Raw genomic sequence first — 16,015 nt, forward strand, 5'->3', positions numbered from 1 at the left:
ATTATAATTAGAGAGCCACCCCTCTCTCCCATTGTGGAGAGTGGGCTCAAAAATGTGGTCACAGTTTTGAGCCCACCCTTAGCTCTCAATTGTGGATGCTCTTACGTAAGCAATAGAAAATACTCACAACACGAACCCAATCAAAGGGCCGAGAAAACAAAACTTTGATATGAGATTGAAACTCAGTATTACAAGGGAAACGCACATGATAGATGACGCAAAACATGTACACACATAAATGAAAGACACTCAAAACATACTGCATATTTATCTATATATGTAATTTAAGATGGTCCCCTTCCAAAAAAGTCATGCATATGTGACAGGTGAGAGCACTACTATGTCAGCCAATTTAGGTGATCTAAAACTCACTTTCTTCTTGAGCTTCCCATCCCCCAACTGCACAGTATTCTCCTCTCTCTCACTCCACACATCCGCACCAAAACTCCTCTCCTTCAAACTCGGAGATGCAGCAATCAAATCCTTCAAAGTCACCACCTTGTATAAGTCTCCATGCATTTCGTGTGGAAGCGAATGCATTTTCTTTGAGGCCGTTAACCTCATCCTTCTCGGCTTCACGGATTTCGTCACTGGATCCTTACCACGGACACAGCACAGATTTGCGCCCATTTAAATTTTTGTTTAACAATATTATGTGAATGAGTTTAAGATAAGTGTGTAGGAGTTGAAGTGGTTAGAGTTATTATAAAGGGAAGAAGACTTTGAGTTTACTCAATAAAACATATTGTTGAGCATCGAATGCACCGTTGTGTTGGATACTTTTTGAACTTAGTAGTGTCTGTTAGAAATAAATGGACGCATATATAAAGCATGTATGTGTTGATTTGGAGTTTGTGCACGAAAATTTGCAGTGTTTGGTTTGCAGAGGCAGAACCGATCACCTACCCACCGTGGGCAAGAATAACGTGCCCACCATTGATGTGGCAATGTTAATTAGGAAGGAGAATCAATAAATCTTACTCTAATTAAAATTATCTTACTCTAATTACAATTGCCACATCAGTGGTGGGCACGTTATTCTTGCCCACGGTGGGTAGGTGATCGGTTCTGTTGCAGAGGACATCGCCGAATTGTTTTGGCTTAATCTCTGTCAGATACATGATTAGTGCGCCTACCGTTTTCGTCTAATTTTGCTCTAACACTTGAATATATAATACGGTTAAGGAATTTTGCGCTCTTCTTAATCCGGGGTCCTACGTGGCATCTCTAAGAATTCACCATTCAAAATCCCTGCAATTCTAGAGCCTCTAGCTTAATTGTATTGCGCTTAGCAAAATACATCCAACATGGCATATTTTATTTTAATTCTTAAAACACAGAATGAAGTTCTCTTCCCCAAATTCAATTCCCCTAAACCCCCCGTCTCCACACTACTCTCCCCTCCTCCGTCTGAAATCAGCGCCGCCCCTCCCTCTCCCACCGTGAATCCCTCCCTTCGTTTGTCTATTGCAGCTCCACACCATCCTCTCCCCTCTCCCGCGGCGATTACTCTGGCCCCAAATCGGCACCGTTGCCCTTCCTTCCTGTCTCCGCGTAGCAATTTCTCCCTCTCTTCCACCGCGATTCGCGTCACCGCCGCTGCCGCAATCACCAGAGGTCTGCTCCGATCTGCCTCCCACTCCACCAATTTCTTCGTTCTGCCTCCCGCAGCGATTCGCTTCGCAGCACTCAGGCCCCAAGTCGGCGCCGCCTCAACCACCATTCTCTGACCCGACCATGGGATGGGTCATATCCAACGCCAATGGCTACCCGGCCGCATCTATGCGCCGTCGACCACCGTATTGACCCCTTGCTCTAACATGGTAAGTATTAAAGATTACGTTTCACTGGGTTGGATATGGAATGATTAGTGCTTAATTTTAGAAATAACAAATTTTGGAAATACAGCCCTCTCTTCAAATCCCTTTCAGCGCCAGTTTATCGCCGCCTCCTCTATGGTAATTGGTAAGTATTCTATTAGGAAATATTAAAATTTTAAATATAGAATGATTTATGTACTTTAGAAAGAACAGATTTTGGAAAGATTAAAAGTTTATACAATGATTTAGATAAATATTTAAGAATGGAAACTTTAAAACCTCGATTTTTAGTTATAAATTTATTAGTTTACTGTCTATTCTGCTGCATCCACTCAATGTTTGCTAGAAATAAGTTCCTTTAGTTCTGCATACAGTGTGTTTGATAAAATTCTTGAGATAACCCTGCAAATTTTTTTCTTCACTTTCTTGAGATTATCTCTTGCCAATTCTTTATGTTCTTAGATGTTTGGAGTATGTTCTTAGATGTTTTTCAATTTTTTTTATATTATTATGAATAATTGAAATCTACCATAATATGTAGAGAGTTTCCACTCAATACTACTGTTTTCAGAGAAATTAACATAGAAATCAATTACCTTTTTCTCTAATTTGTTTCAGAGTTGAGGCCAATGTCAGTGCTCTCACTAATTTTGAAGTGCTTGACCTTTTGAGATCAAGAGGTGCTGGAAGGGATGCGTCTTGAGCTATTGCAACCGTATCTCAATCTGAGTTCAAGGTTGGGAATTCGTAGTTATGATCATCAAGTTATGTTAGAAATTTATCGCATATCTCATATTTTTTGTTTTTCGTTTAGGTTTTTGATTATCTAGAGGGGACTATTGCTTGCAATCAAACAAGTAAAATTATTGGTAACTTCGTTGAAGAGTGCCAAAAATTTGACCTGGCCAAGGCAAAGATTCTTAATATAAGACCAAGAAGTGGGCCTAAGCTTTTCCCGGTAATATCTATCGTTTGTTGTTACCAATTTTCTTTTCATTGGTGTGCTTTTAATCCTTGCTGTGTTGTTGAATTGCCATTTTGTACTTTATTTTTTCATATTGTTTGCATCTTTTAGTTGAAAAAGTCATCCACATTGTGAAATTTATCAATGTTGTTTGTCCAGTTTTGTTGAGTTTTGCAATCCAAGTCATGACAAAAAAAAATGAAGATATTATTTTTCTGAATCAGTTGAGATGTTATGCCGTCGGTTTATGAAAATGCATAGCAAATATGAAAATGCATTTTGAATACCCTGTATGATTTGCAGGAATTCTAGCTGGAGACAAAGAGATTGCTCCAAATTTCGCAGCAGGGTAATAATATATGTATTTATATATGTATGTGTGCTCTTCTTTTATTATTATGAAATTGTCTGTTGTACGTGTCATCACTGTCATGAAGCAGGGTGAAGAATACATGTACATGTGAAAAAGTTTGCTATATTAGCTGTTAGTTAACAAAATTAAATAGTAAAAAATGGTACCCCTCGAGGGCCAACTATGTCTTGGTTAATAGAAAAGTGTTCCTCTATATTTTATTTCATTGTTGTATGCTACCCCTACCGGTGTCAAGTTTCTCCTTCTTTGAGTTACAAAGGGTTGGTTGTATTTAAATGGTTAGTGATTTCTGTATGTTGTCCACATCTGTGCCATCTAAAATGAGTTTTAACTTCATATTCAACTTATCTCCTATTTCGACTGAAGGCAATTTTGATTGCTCTGGGGCCTTTATATTTTAATATTTTATACATGGAGAATGTTGTCCAACAGCTGAAATGTTTTTAAAGAAGATAAACACCAATTTTACACCAGAAAGCTATACAAGAAAAGAAACTTACAAAAATGACGATTCTTGTCTTGCTCTTTGCTTTATATACTTGACATGCTTATGGAATCTAATTAAATTGGTTGTTGTGATTTTCTTGTAGGGGCCTAGCAGTTGGAGGATGCTCTATGGTCTGGATATGAACTCTGACAAAGGAATTTTGCTTGCTGCAGATAATTTTGGGCTTCTCTATATGTGCGTATTTCCTGTATATTAAGCTCTTTGCGGATGTATTTTGTGAAATTTTTAGCTAAAAAAATGAGAAAAGAAAAAACGTGTTAACTCACTGCCAATGTTACTAGCATCACTACTATTGCAACATTCTCACATATGGTTTCATACTTGCTGGTGAATATTTTAAACGGATCCATTAATATGTTGATTGCCTTCAAGGAACACTAATTAAAGTTTCTTAATATCGTCATAGACATTCCATTTTTTTCTTATCTTCTTCAAGTTATATGTTGTTTGATTTTAGCTTTATATGCAAACTTTTCATTTTGATATATATGCAACATCATCCAGCTGTCCTACACCAGCCATAAGCGTGCCCAAAAGCATGGAAGATTTGATAGAATGCATGAATGTGTGTAATATTTCTTTGGCAAGTTATGAATTACGGTAGATTTACAGTTTTAAATGCATATACAGGATCGATGCGCACTCCAACAATGTGACAGGAAAACCTATATTGATTCACAAGAAAAAGAAAAAAAAAAAGCGAAGTTACCGGTTTACACTGTCATCCTCTCCAACCAGATCTACATATTTTGAGAGTCAAAACATAAAATATTCATATAATTTTATATTTTTCAACAAATATAATTTGTTTTACTATTTTAAATTTAATTTGATGTTAAGTAACAAAGAATTTGTTATTCTTACATCATAGGTTTCTCTATTTCAAATTAATAATATATATATAAAAACTTATTAACATAAAAACTATATTTTATCATAGAATTGATGATATTGCACTAAACATATAAATTTATTGTACTCGTGATATTCTATTATTCAACTAATATTTATCGTTATTTTCAAGTTTCGGCTGGTGTCCGACGGGTAGTGGGTGGCGTGTGGTGGGTATCGACGGGTAGCGGGTTGGTGGATACCCGGCGGGTAGCGGGTATCCGCGAGTCGCGTGTATGAGTGGCAAATAGTAGTGTACAAGAAGTTAAAATTTTCTCTAAAATTTGTTGCAGTTTCATGATGATTTATTTGTTGAGTGGTTGATTGTAGGATGTCGACGCCGAGAAGCAGCAGAGCCCTTACCTCTCAAGCCTCAGCGAGTATTCGACGGGTAGTGAGTGACGGGTATCCGACGGGTAGCGGGTGACGGATGCCCGATGGGTCGCGGGTATGAGTGGCAAATAGTAGTGGATGGCAAATAATTTTTTCAAATATATGTTTCGCTAAGTCATGTTAAGGATGAAAGTCATCTTTAACTTATTATTTCATTTTAGTTCGATGTGTAACGTAGACTTATATCATATTAACAGTTTTTTTTAGTGAATAATCTCCATAATTTATAAATATATTAAAATAATAATTTTTACATTTTTTTATATAAATTATAACATCAAATGATACCCGTCGAAATTCGACGGGTTACACACTAATTCTTTGATTTATTGAAACTAACTACAGAGCTTTGTTGTATGTTGTTAACTCAATCAATGCACATTTGTGAGCTCAACAATGAGCAATGAGAGAGATGTACTGATACGAGTAGGGATGTCAATCGGGTCAATCCATCAGACTTCGAGCTAGCTCTATCGGATTATCGGGTTATTCGGATGCGGACTAATTGGGTTGAAAAATTTTCGAGTCAGAAATTTTCAACACTAATTCTAAACGTTCGGGTTTCGGGCTAGCCCATCGGGCTAGTCGGGTTTAAAAAATTATTTTAAAAAAATAATTAATATATATTTCTTGATAATATTATATTTGTAATAAATAAATACATGTATAAATAAGTAATTTGAACATGACTTATATAATAACTAATATGCCACTCTTATAGATATAAACATATTTGATAAATAATTACTATCATTTTTTAGTTTTTACATTTAAATATTTTATGTCAAGTATTTGATTACAAAATACAAAGAATTGAAATGATGAGTATAATATTGAATCAAAATATATTTCACTAATTTTTGAAAAAATTAACTTATTATACTAATTTTCATAAGCAAAGTAGTGAAGTTGAAAATTCAGATAACGAAAAAAAAAATCATATAATCAAGCGAACACATTATTTTCGAGTTAACCCTATAGGATTTCGGGCTACTCGGCTACGGACTATTCGGGTTGTAATTTTTATCGATTTGAAAATTATCAGTTATAACCCTCTCGAATTGACGGGCTAATCGGACCAACTCACGGATTTCGGGCTGAATTGACAAATACAGGCACCCAATTTGTGACCTAATAAAAGTGTTAGATTTGCTGAAATGGGAATCATATATCATCAATTAATTTACCAATAATCGTTGCAGGAGCAAGAACCAGAGCTGAAATGGTGGAACCTGTGTCGATCCCTAACCACAATAACACGATCAAAAGCTTTAGACACCAATTTTGCTGCTTGGTGACAATCACTGCAGATTCTCAAATTTTTAACTATTCTAATGGGTGCAGGAGCAGCCGTTGCAAACAAGCCAAAGGCGATAGCCAGTTTCTCACTATGTCTAAACAGATTAGTTTCCTTCTCTTCTTCATCTATATCAAGCAAAACCTCATCCGTGCCCGGTGCATAGCCTAGGCTCTTCAACCTCCTCACCATCTCCGCCAGCATCGCCTCGATCTCCCTCATCCGCGGGTGTGATCTGTCTCCGGCCACGAACTCGTGCACGCCACCACCGGCCTCGATTACACTGCATCCGGGAGTTTTAACCACACCTTGCCGTGTCATCATCTCTCTGATCTCCACCACATTCTCCCAGTTCCCTTTGGAAGCATAGATATTCGACAGCAACACGTGGAAGCCGTCGTGCTGAGGCTCGAGTTGGATTAGTTTCCTCCCTAACCTCTCCCCCATTTCCTTGTCACCGTGTTTCTTGCAAGCTCCGAGCAGAGCGCCCCAAGTAGCAATGTCGGCTGCCATAGGCATCGTGTCGATAACTTCCTCTGCTTCCTTCAGCAACCCGGCTCTCCCAAGAAGATCCACCAAGCATCCATAGTGTTTAATGTTGGGTTCAATGCCGTAATCCTTCACCATAGAATCGAAACACTCACGCCCCTTCTCCACCAGACCTATATGCCGGCAAGCACCAAGAACTGCCACGAAAGTTACCTCATTTGGCAACATTCCGCGTCTTTTCATCTCCTCAAACGTCTCAAGCGACCTCTCCACCTGCCCGTTCATGGCCAGGCCGAGAATCAGGGCATTCCACGAAGAAACGCCCTTCTCCTCCATCCCATCGAAGACCTCCATAGCTTCCTCAACACTTGCACACTTCATGTACATGTTGATGAGAGTTGTGCCGAGGATCATGTTCACCTTCATCCCATTCTTCCGTATGTAAGCGTGCAACCACTTGCCCTGCTCGAGGGCAGCAAGGTGGGCACACGCTGAGACCACGCTCACCAGAGTGGTCTCATCGGGCTTAACAACACCTCCTCGCTGCATCTCATGAAACAACGCTAACATCTCTGAGAAATTGCCGTGCTGGGCATTGCCGGATATCATTGAACTCCACGACACAACGTCCTTCTCAGGCATGCTATCGAACAACTCCCTAGCCTTGTCCACCAACCCACATTTGATGTAGCCAGATATCATAGAATTCCAAGAAATCATGTCCAAAACACAGCCAGCTTCGAACAACTTCTCTGCTGCAGAGACATCCTCCCATCTCGAATACATGTGAATCAGAGCATTCTGCAGATTCACATAAGATTCAAAACCAACTTTTGTGACCAAACCATGAACTGATTCCCCCATCCTCGCCCGCACCAAATGCGAACAAGCAGAGAGCACGGAGACGAGGACTACCTCGTCGACACTAATTCCTTTCCTACACATTGCCAAGAACATATCTAAGGCCTCTTCATACATCATATTCTGCTCATAACAAGATATCATAGCAGTCCATGACACAACATCCTTCTCCTCCATTTCATCAAACAGTTGATGTGCCTCAATCAACCTACCACTCCTCCCCAACAATACTATCATAGAGTTAGAAGCAATGATATTCCGTTTAGGCATTCGAGCATACAACGCCTTCGCATCCTCAACGCTCCCCGCCGAAACATATCCAGCCAATATTGAGTTCCAAGAAACCGAATCCAATGCAGGACTTTCGTCGAACACCTTGCGCGCATCGCCAATTCGCCCACACACGCTGTACATAGTTATCAAATTGTTCACCACGTAAACATCGCCACAGAATCCCATCTTGACGACATGATCGTGCACCTCTTTCCCCTCGAGCTCGGAGAAACGGAGAGAGCAGCACTGGATCAAGATGGGGTAGGTGTAGTTGTCGATGGACATAAAACCGTTCTTTAACATTGATTTGTACAGAAAGATTGCATCTTCTGCTCTGTTCCGTTGCACAAAAGCTTTCAGCATTGTGTTCCAAATGAAGCCGTTTGGGTTGTCGATGTTTGTGAAGATTTTGTGAGAATAATCAATTTGAACAAAGGGTGAATCGGTGGAAAACTTGAGAACTCTGCTAGCAGCATAAGTGTCTCTGATAAGACCAGAGCAGATGGTTTGACATAAAATTTGATAAAAGAGCCTCGGATTTCGGCATTGGGTTAAAAGAGTCTCCAATTCCGAGCAAGTAATTGTACTTCTTGAAGCGGATTTCTGGTTAAGGGATGATCTGATTGCTGAAAATGCGCTTAGCTTTGCAGAGCTCATATCAGGTCAATGAAATATACAGACGAGAGAGATATCAGGTTTGAATCATCATATGAATTTGGGTTAAGTTTTGCCACAGCTTTGCTATATATATAGTTCTTTAATTTATGGGATAATTGCGTGAAAATACACAAACTTTGCCAAAAATTCATATTTGACGCGAAGTTAGGATTTTACATTTTAATACACCAACTTTCGTTGTTGTCCAAATTTGACACGACTTAATTCTTAAAAATTAAAAAAACAACCCCTTTTTATAAATAATTATACAAAGACACACTTATGTTATTATTTGGGACATTTAAACCAAAACAAGATATTTCCTTAGGATGTTTTCTTTTAATCTTTGATCCGCGCCTAAAATGGTTTAAAAGAAAACATCATAAGGAAATATCTTGTTTTGGTTTAAATGTCTCAAACTATAACATAAGTGGGTCTTTGTATAATTATTTACAAAAAGGGGTTGTTTTTTGAATTTTTAAGAATTAAGTCGTGTCAAATTTGGACAACAACGAAAGTTGATGTATTAAAATGTAAAATCCTAACTTTGCGTCAAATATGGATTTTTGGCAAAGTTTGTGTATTTAGGTGCAATTTTCTCTTAATTTATAAGGCAATTTTTATATTACAGAGATGATGTGCGTTCGCACATAAAAAGAAATTATTTTAATATTTATCATTTTAATGTATTTTTTGAATCAATTATTAATTAATTTTTTAAAAGTATAAAGTTATAGAACTCATAAAATAAAAATTTTATTTTATTTAATTAAACATCACCTAATTTTGTCTTCGTATTTATTTAATAGGTTTCATTCATCTTTACATAATTAATTTTAATTCCAAAAATTCTAGCAAAATTAAACTTCTAAAAAACAAGTATTAAGTAATTCTTTGTATTTTAATTCTAAATCATTAAAATTATATATAAAAAATAGTAGTAGTAACTTACATGATGAAAAGTCCCAATAGATACTACTACTTAAATAACTATTAAAATATAAAGAATAAACCATGATATATTTATAGATATATTATATGTATAATATATTAAATTACATAATTGACCTTCAATTAAATATATATACAATGGATGTAATAGGTATACGATGGATGTAATAGGCAAATGAAATTTTATGAAATAAGGCTCTATAGATTGATAGATAGTACACGAGTTTTTAAACCTGAGACCTCAATAACATGTGAGTGATACTTTGTCACCATGTGAGAGATAGTACACGAGTAATTTTAAGCTATGAACTATAAGTAACCTTTTTAAAAACCCAACATAGATGTAATTTAACGTCCCTTTATTAGAAGAGGCAATCTTGAATTATCCACACATTGAGAGGGAATCATCGTAGACATGTAATAGTAATAGTACTACATAATATCCAGCTCAATTATTTGAGAATTGTGGGCACAACAATTGAAGGCGCAATTAAATGAGTCATATTTTTGGCAGAAGCAAAGCTGAGTGATCAATGGCCTCACACCTCAACTTCATCCTCATACCATTCATGGCGCCCGGCCACATCACCCCAATGATCAACATGGCCCATTCCCTCTCCAAACACGGCGTCGCCGCCGCCATCATCCTCACCCACTTCGACGCCGCCCGCTTCAGCTCAGCCATCGACCCCATCCGCCTCCTCAAGATCCGCTTCCCCTCCTCGGAGGCCGGCCTCCCGCCCGCCTGCCAAAGCGCCGACACCCTCCCGTCGCACGACCTCCTCCCCAACTTCGCCGCCGCCATCAAAATGCTGCAGCGCCCCGTCCGGCAAATGCTGCGGGAGCTCCACCCCACTCCCAGCTGCATCATCTCCGACAAGCTCCTCACGTGGACAGCCGCCACCTGCGACGAGCTGCAGCTCCCGAGGATCGTCTTTGACGGGATGAACTGCTTCACTCAGTTAGTCACACACAACCTCTGCGTCTCCAACGTTTACCAAACTGACCAGCCCTTCCTGGTGCCCGGCTTGCCCGACCGGGTCGAGCTCACCCGCCTGCAGCTGCCGGGATTCTTCAATCCCGGGCCCAAGCACGTCCCCGGTTTCCGCGAGCAAGTCCGGGAAACCGAGGCCTCTGCATATGGGGTGGTGGTGAATAGCTTCGAGGAGCTCGAGAAGAGTTATTTCCACGAGTTTCGGAAGGTGAGAGGCGGTAAGGTTTGGTGTGTAGGGCCTTTATCTCTTTGCAGTTCAAAAAATATGGTGAAAGAAGTCTCGATTGATTCTGATCCATGCCTCAAGTGGCTTGATGGTAGGGAGCCTGCTTCTGTTGTCTACGCTTGTCTCGGAAGCCTTAGCCGCCCGTCGCCTGCTCAGTTCGCGGAGCTTGCGTTGGGCCTCGAAGCGTCGGAACGTCCGTTCATTCTTGTGGCGAAAGGAGCAGAGATATGGAAATGGATTGGAGACGAGGGAATCGAGGAGAGAACGAGAGAGAGGGGGGTTTTCGTTCGGGATTGGGCGCCCCAGGAGGCGATCTTGTCGCAGCCTGGGGTGGGGGCGTTCCTGACGCACTGTGGGTGGAACTCGACTCTAGAAGGGATATGCGCGGGCCTCCCGATGGTGACGTGGCCGTTGTTTGCCGAGCAGTTTTTGAATGAGAAGTTAGTGGTTGGGATTCTTGAGATAGGTGTGGGAGTAGGTGCAAAATGTGTAGTGCATGTGGGAGAGGAAGAGGGTGAGAAGAAGGTGAGGAGAGATGGGATTAAGGAGGCCATTGAAATGGTCATGGATAAGGGAAGTGAAGGGTGCAAGAGAAGGAAAAGAGCACAAGAATTTGCAGAGATTGCCAAAGGAGCAGTGAGAGAAGGAGGGTCTTCCTTCCTCAACGTTGAAGACCTCATTCAAGATATCCATCGTTTCACCAAAAACAAGAAACAAATCGATACAGCAGGCTGAGTTTTTTTTGTGATTATTATAATCTACTGTGTTTTGCAAGAGGAAGTGATCCATTTACCTTCTTGGGCTTATCAGCAGAGATTTGATGGCGATTATTGGGATAAATTCAATTAAAAAGATTTCTTAATTGTTTGAACCTGTTTGTTAGAGCACACAAGTGTAAATCTCTGTGGCAGGTATGCCATGATTCAATAATTTAAAATTCAGATTTGCTATCAACATATTCAAAGTAGTGAAGTCACTAATTTCTCTATCAAGAAAGTTATTAGGCATAACAGAAGCTGAGATAGGTGTAGGTTGTAAGGATAATTACAACCTACACCAATCTCACATGGTGCCTAAAGTTTATATAATAGGGAAAGAGAATATTGTTGGAAAAGACTTCATAATATATTTTTTTTCTTTTTGAAAACATTTTTTGTTAAGCACAACCCCAATACACAATGCCCGACATTATGTTTTTTATCAGTTATTTTTAATGAACTAGTACACTCAAAAAAAGGCAACACATAGTCAAGCCTCTTTACATAAAATTGTTTTCTTCATATCTCGAGATTAAGAAAAAGGCAAACATTCAACAGTTAGATTTCTCCAGTTATATTCTTACTTGGCTACAGTTTGCTGCTTGCCATCTGGTATGGCGAAGAGGACTATAGGCTTTGATGGTCGAATCAGAGGAGCATCGCATCGGTAATACCCTTTTCTCTCCAGCTGTATAACGTCACCACGCTTCAAGTTCCGCATATCAGACTCCCCAAGAGCTGATGTCTCTGTTCTTGTACAGGGATTAACCACATCGGTGAAATCTTCATCTTCCTCAAGCTTTAGTCATCAAACAATTCAAACAAGATTATAACAAGTTAATTGAAAGATAGCTTAACTCATAAAAATTAAAATTAAAAGAAACTCTTCTCCCACCTTCTTCTTTGTTATAAGATAATCAAAATCAACCAACGTCAGTCTGACTAGCTCGTTGACATCCGAAAGCCAGGTGAGCTTCAACTTTGTCTTCTTAACATCACCTTTAAGATGTAAGACCCCTACCAGCTGAGTAACTATCCCATTTTCATCTTTCTTGATTTCCTTGACAATTGCGTTACCCCAATCCTTTAAAGTTACTTCCTCATTCACAGAGATTGATTGGGCATCAGCATAATCTATCCACAACCTATTTGAGTAAGTCACGGCTTTCTCTCCAGCGCCTTCATACTTTTTATGTTTTTGTAAAATGCGTACAAAAGGAACTTCGGGGCCATCAGTTAGGATTAGTAATACACGCCGTTCCTCAATAACAGCGGTATGCCTAGGGCACACTGGATCAATGATCTTCTTATTAATTGCCCATAGTTTGTCCCACTCCATGAGATTAAGATTCTTCGATGCACCCTAATAAGTTGCACCAAGAAAAAAGATGTGAGCCTACTCACAAGCATTATAAAGAAATCAAAATATAAAGTAACGAGGAATTTTATTAACAAAACAGTGCTACCAAATATTAGCAGATAGTACAAGTTGCAACTTACTTGTTCCAGAATGAACTGTATTAGTGCTTCAATCTTCAGACCTCTTCGCACTATTCCTTGAACCGTAGGAAAACGAGGATCATCCCAACTTTCAACCTTTCCATTTTGGACAAACCATAGAAGCTTGCGCTTGCTAAGAAGTGTATAAACCATATTCAGTCGACTAAATTCATAAATATGGACCTTTCTGAATCCCATATCTGTCTGAATTCTGTAATATTGATCATTACGATCATGATACTCACTTGATCTAAGAGCATGTGTGATACCTTCCACAGCATCAACAAAGGGACAGCAGAAATCATATGTTGGGTATACCTTATATTTAGCTCCAATCCTGTGGTGAGGAGTCAAATTGCAGCGGTAATACACAGGATCCCTAAGTGATTTGTTCGGGTCCTGCATGTTCAATTTCCCACGGAGACAACACATCAAACCCCTCTCTGTACCAGCAATCATTTCCTTCCACAACTTTAAGTTCTCCTCCACACTGTTATTCCTGCACCTCGACTCTATGCCATCCATCCTTTCCTGCTGCATTTTCTCACGTGGAGTATCATCAACATAGGCCTTACCTTCACGAATCAATTTCTCAGCCATTTCCATGATCTGGGGAAAGTAATCTGACGTGTATGTAATAGCACTGTACTTAATCCCTAGAGTCTCAATATCTTTGAGAAGATTATCGACAAACTCACTACTTTCTTTGTCTGGGTTTGTGTCATCAAAACGTATGATAACCTGTCCTTTGTAACGTTCAGCAAAATACTGGTTTAACAAAGCAGCTTTCGAATGACCGATATGGAGATAACCACTGGGTTCTGGTGCAAAACGCAATTTCACCTTCCCAATCTCGGCAGCTGGAAGATCTACCTCAAAGGCCCGTGTTTCAGTGGTATGGACACCATTCTCCACTGAGTTCAACCGAGAATTAGAAGCTTGAGGTTCCTTTGGCTTGGAAGCTGCTACCTTCGCAGAACCTCTCTTCCCAAGAAATGTAGAAGCAAAATCACTCAATGGTGCATCATATTCAGCAGATATAGAATTGAACCACCGTACCAAATTTTGGTACTTCTTAGATTTCCTTAAACTTTCCCATCTCAGACCAGCTCCTGTAATAGAAATAAAAGAACTTATATTCTCTGAGAAGTAGAACACTTGTGTGCCATGATTTATATAGAAAAGACATAGCAATCAGAGGCAAGCTAAAGTACACACTGAAAACATGTGAATCTCTTTCACAAAAAGAAGTCCTTTGGAAAAAAAAGTCAAGACCACATCAAGGATCATCGATATAAAGAAACTCAATAATAGAATTGCATAAATTTACCAGCAAGACTAGTCCAGACTGCAACATCTGCAATTGAGAGGCTATAACCAGCGAGAAAGGTATTCAATAGTAGATACTCATCCACAAAGCGGCATGCTCCCTCGAATTCAGATCCAGAAGCAAAGATGGGGGCATAATCAAGCCATTCATCAATCTAGAAGACCCAAAAATACATTAAAAAAGCTTCATGAAGATTTAGAATAAACAAAATCAGCAGGCAAGATAATTGAAACAATAAATATCATCATAAGTGACAACAATGACCAAGTACACATTAGAAAAAGAAAAGATAAACAAAAGCAATTAGGCAAGATAAAAGTGCAGAAAAACACACCTGGCTCGTCTGATAAGCATCATGTCCATAGAAACCAGGTATGCTTGATATTCTACCAATATACCTCAGAATCACATTAGCTCCATACAGCCTCTGCCTGAAAATTGAGTTTCCATAAAAACTAGCAACAAAATGTCGTGCTAAAAGCGAGAGAGAGATTCATCCATATGTATAGAAAGCAATCTTTCACAGTATCCACAATCCATATAACAATCATCACTTATAATAATATCGCCATTTGTGTGTAATGCGCAGGAAGATTCTAACTCCAACGCCCCTGGTTCAATTTACCAGATCCTCGACACACGCACACTTAGTAAAAGCACAAAATCCATATTGCTATAAGCGCAGTTCAACCAATTGGCCAAATAAAATCGTTCAAACCCCTCCCAACATGAAAATCAACCCAACTTGCATTTGACATAGCATATATTTTATTCATTTTTCAACAAATTGAGAATACCCGGTCTGTAGTAAAAGAGTTGGCGGCGAGCCGGAGGGAAGAGATGGTTCGGCAGCCAGAGAAACGCCTGCGATTTTGGCGGCAGCGATTGCATGGAGTGGTGGAGAATCGGCCGCAAAATGGAGTTCCATCGATCGAGCAGTTGTACTTGAGCGGAAGCTGATGTCGAATTACCAAATTTACCGCGGAGGTGCGGCGAAAGAGCAGTGGAGAGAACGAGCGACGGCGAGCGGTAGCGGGGTGTAGCAGCGGGAGCGGCGGCGGCGAGACGAAGGGTATAGAAGGGTTTCGACTTTCAAGTGGAACGAGAAGACGAAACCTCTGTTTTTCTTTTAATTTTTAATTTTTAATTTGTATATATATATATGTTTCTTATTCTACTTTGAAATTATAAAATACTCTTCTCGTTTTCCATTTTGGATGGTTCCATACTCCCACTAAAAATAAGATGATTCATTTTTATGAAAGTCAATATTGTTGTAATATCCCCTTGAGCAAGCAATTCCAAAGTAAAAGAGTAGAAGATGCAGAGAGAAGAGAAGAAGAAGAATAGACAGAAAACCAGATTCTGTATATCATTAACTGTATTCCTACCGTTCCATCATATATATATATATATATATATATATATATATATATATATGAATAAGTAATGTACAATAAATAATAAATAATATTATTTACAATACTCCCCCTTGATATACAGAATCTGGTTTTCTGTCTATTCTTCTTCTTCTCTTCTCTCTGCATCTTCTACTCTTTTACTTTGGAATTGCTTGCTCAAGGGGATATTACAACACCTTATCAGCACGAGTCTCTAGCCAATTGAGCGAACACGGAGATAGTCCATAAGAAAAAATCGTATTTTTCTTGCAAGGTATTTTTTTTCTTTCTTCCACTTTTGGATTTAAACACCCAACTCTATGATGGTTG

At 39.2% G+C, this 16,015-nt stretch overlaps 5 protein-coding genes across 14 annotated transcripts in view; 2 read left to right on the forward strand and 3 right to left on the reverse strand.

Moving 5' to 3' along the window:
* Positions 1–16,015, reverse strand: part of LOC131008955 (uncharacterized) — a 984,029-nt gene that overhangs the window by 438,780 nt on the left and 529,234 nt on the right. The gene's annotated exons all lie outside the window — the stretch shown is intronic.
* On the forward strand, positions 1,325–5,204 carry LOC131009051 (uncharacterized). 9 transcript variants are annotated; one of them, XR_009096370.1, is made up of 7 exons: positions 1,350–1,823; positions 1,909–1,965; positions 2,439–2,556; positions 2,635–2,778; positions 3,088–3,133; positions 3,748–3,839; positions 4,887–5,204. XR_009096370.1 is itself a non-coding variant. In XM_057936260.1 (6 exons), the coding sequence occupies exons 3-6, from the start codon at positions 2,513–2,515 to the stop codon at positions 4,981–4,983; spliced, it is 279 nt and encodes a 92-aa protein (XP_057792243.1). In that variant the 5' UTR covers positions 1,350–1,823; positions 1,909–1,965; positions 2,439–2,512; the 3' UTR covers positions 4,984–5,204. The 9 variants fall into 9 exon arrangements, 2 of the variants coding, with proteins under 2 accessions (XP_057792243.1, XP_057792242.1); XR_009096369.1 differs by lacking the exon at positions 4,887–5,204 and having other exon boundaries at positions 1,325–1,823; positions 3,748–4,072; XR_009096367.1 differs by lacking the exon at positions 4,887–5,204 and having other exon boundaries at positions 3,088–3,157; positions 3,748–4,072.
* On the reverse strand, positions 6,105–8,593 carry LOC131008917 (pentatricopeptide repeat-containing protein At3g62890-like). The gene has a single exon (XM_057936034.1). The coding sequence runs from the start codon at positions 8,524–8,526 to the stop codon at positions 6,133–6,135; it is 2,394 nt and encodes a 797-aa protein (XP_057792017.1). The 5' UTR covers positions 8,527–8,593; the 3' UTR covers positions 6,105–6,132.
* Positions 9,836–11,651, forward strand: LOC131008953 (UDP-glycosyltransferase 1-like). The gene has a single exon (XM_057936098.1). It carries the CDS (start codon positions 10,011–10,013, stop codon positions 11,430–11,432), a length of 1,422 nt encoding a protein of 473 aa, XP_057792081.1. The 5' UTR covers positions 9,836–10,010; the 3' UTR covers positions 11,433–11,651.
* LOC131008920 (glutamate--tRNA ligase, cytoplasmic) lies at positions 11,801–15,428 on the reverse strand. The gene is made up of 6 exons (XM_057936038.1): positions 15,083–15,428; positions 14,620–14,716; positions 14,286–14,439; positions 12,956–14,067; positions 12,351–12,818; positions 11,801–12,254 (listed from the first exon to the last, which is right to left on the reverse strand). The coding sequence occupies exons 1-6, from the start codon at positions 15,211–15,213 to the stop codon at positions 12,036–12,038; spliced, it is 2,181 nt and encodes a 726-aa protein (XP_057792021.1). The 5' UTR covers positions 15,214–15,428; the 3' UTR covers positions 11,801–12,035.

Source organism: Salvia miltiorrhiza, chromosome 2, assembly GCF_028751815.1.
Source record: "Salvia miltiorrhiza cultivar Shanhuang (shh) chromosome 2, IMPLAD_Smil_shh, whole genome shotgun sequence".
NCBI lineage: Eukaryota > Viridiplantae > Streptophyta > Magnoliopsida > Lamiales > Lamiaceae > Salvia > Salvia miltiorrhiza.

What these genes read in the sequence shown, in the direction of transcription:
- LOC131008917 (XM_057936034.1), bottom strand. Translation starts at nt 8,526, where the DNA reads ATGAGCTCTGCAAAGCTAAGCGCATTTTCAGCAATCAGATCATCCCTT.
- LOC131009051 (XM_057936259.1), top strand. Translation starts at nt 2,513, where the DNA reads ATGCGTCTTGAGCTATTGCAACCGTATCTCAATCTGAGTTCAAG. An exon ending in TATCTCAATCTGAGTTCAAG is followed by an intron (nt 2,557 to 3,087) that starts GTTGGGAATTCG and finishes TATGATTTGCAG; the next exon opens with GAATTCTAGCTGGAGACAAA. An exon ending in AATTTTGGGCTTCTCTATAT is followed by an intron (nt 3,840 to 4,886) that starts GTGCGTATTTCC and finishes GGTTGATTGTAG; the next exon opens with GATGTCGACGCCGAGAAGCA.
- LOC131008953 (XM_057936098.1), top strand. Translation starts at nt 10,011, where the DNA reads ATGGCCTCACACCTCAACTTCATCCTCATACCATTCATGGCGCCCGGC.
- LOC131008920 (XM_057936038.1), bottom strand. Translation starts at nt 15,213, where the DNA reads ATGGAACTCCATTTTGCGGCCGATTCTCCACCACTCCATGCAATCGCT. An exon ending in ATGCTTATCAGACGAGCCAG is followed by an intron (nt 14,440 to 14,619) that starts GTGTGTTTTTCT and finishes TGGGTCTTCTAG; the next exon opens with ATTGATGAATGGCTTGATTA. An exon ending in TACAGTTCATTCTGGAACAA is followed by an intron (nt 12,819 to 12,955) that starts GTAAGTTGCAAC and finishes GCAACTTATTAG; the next exon opens with GGTGCATCGAAGAATCTTAA.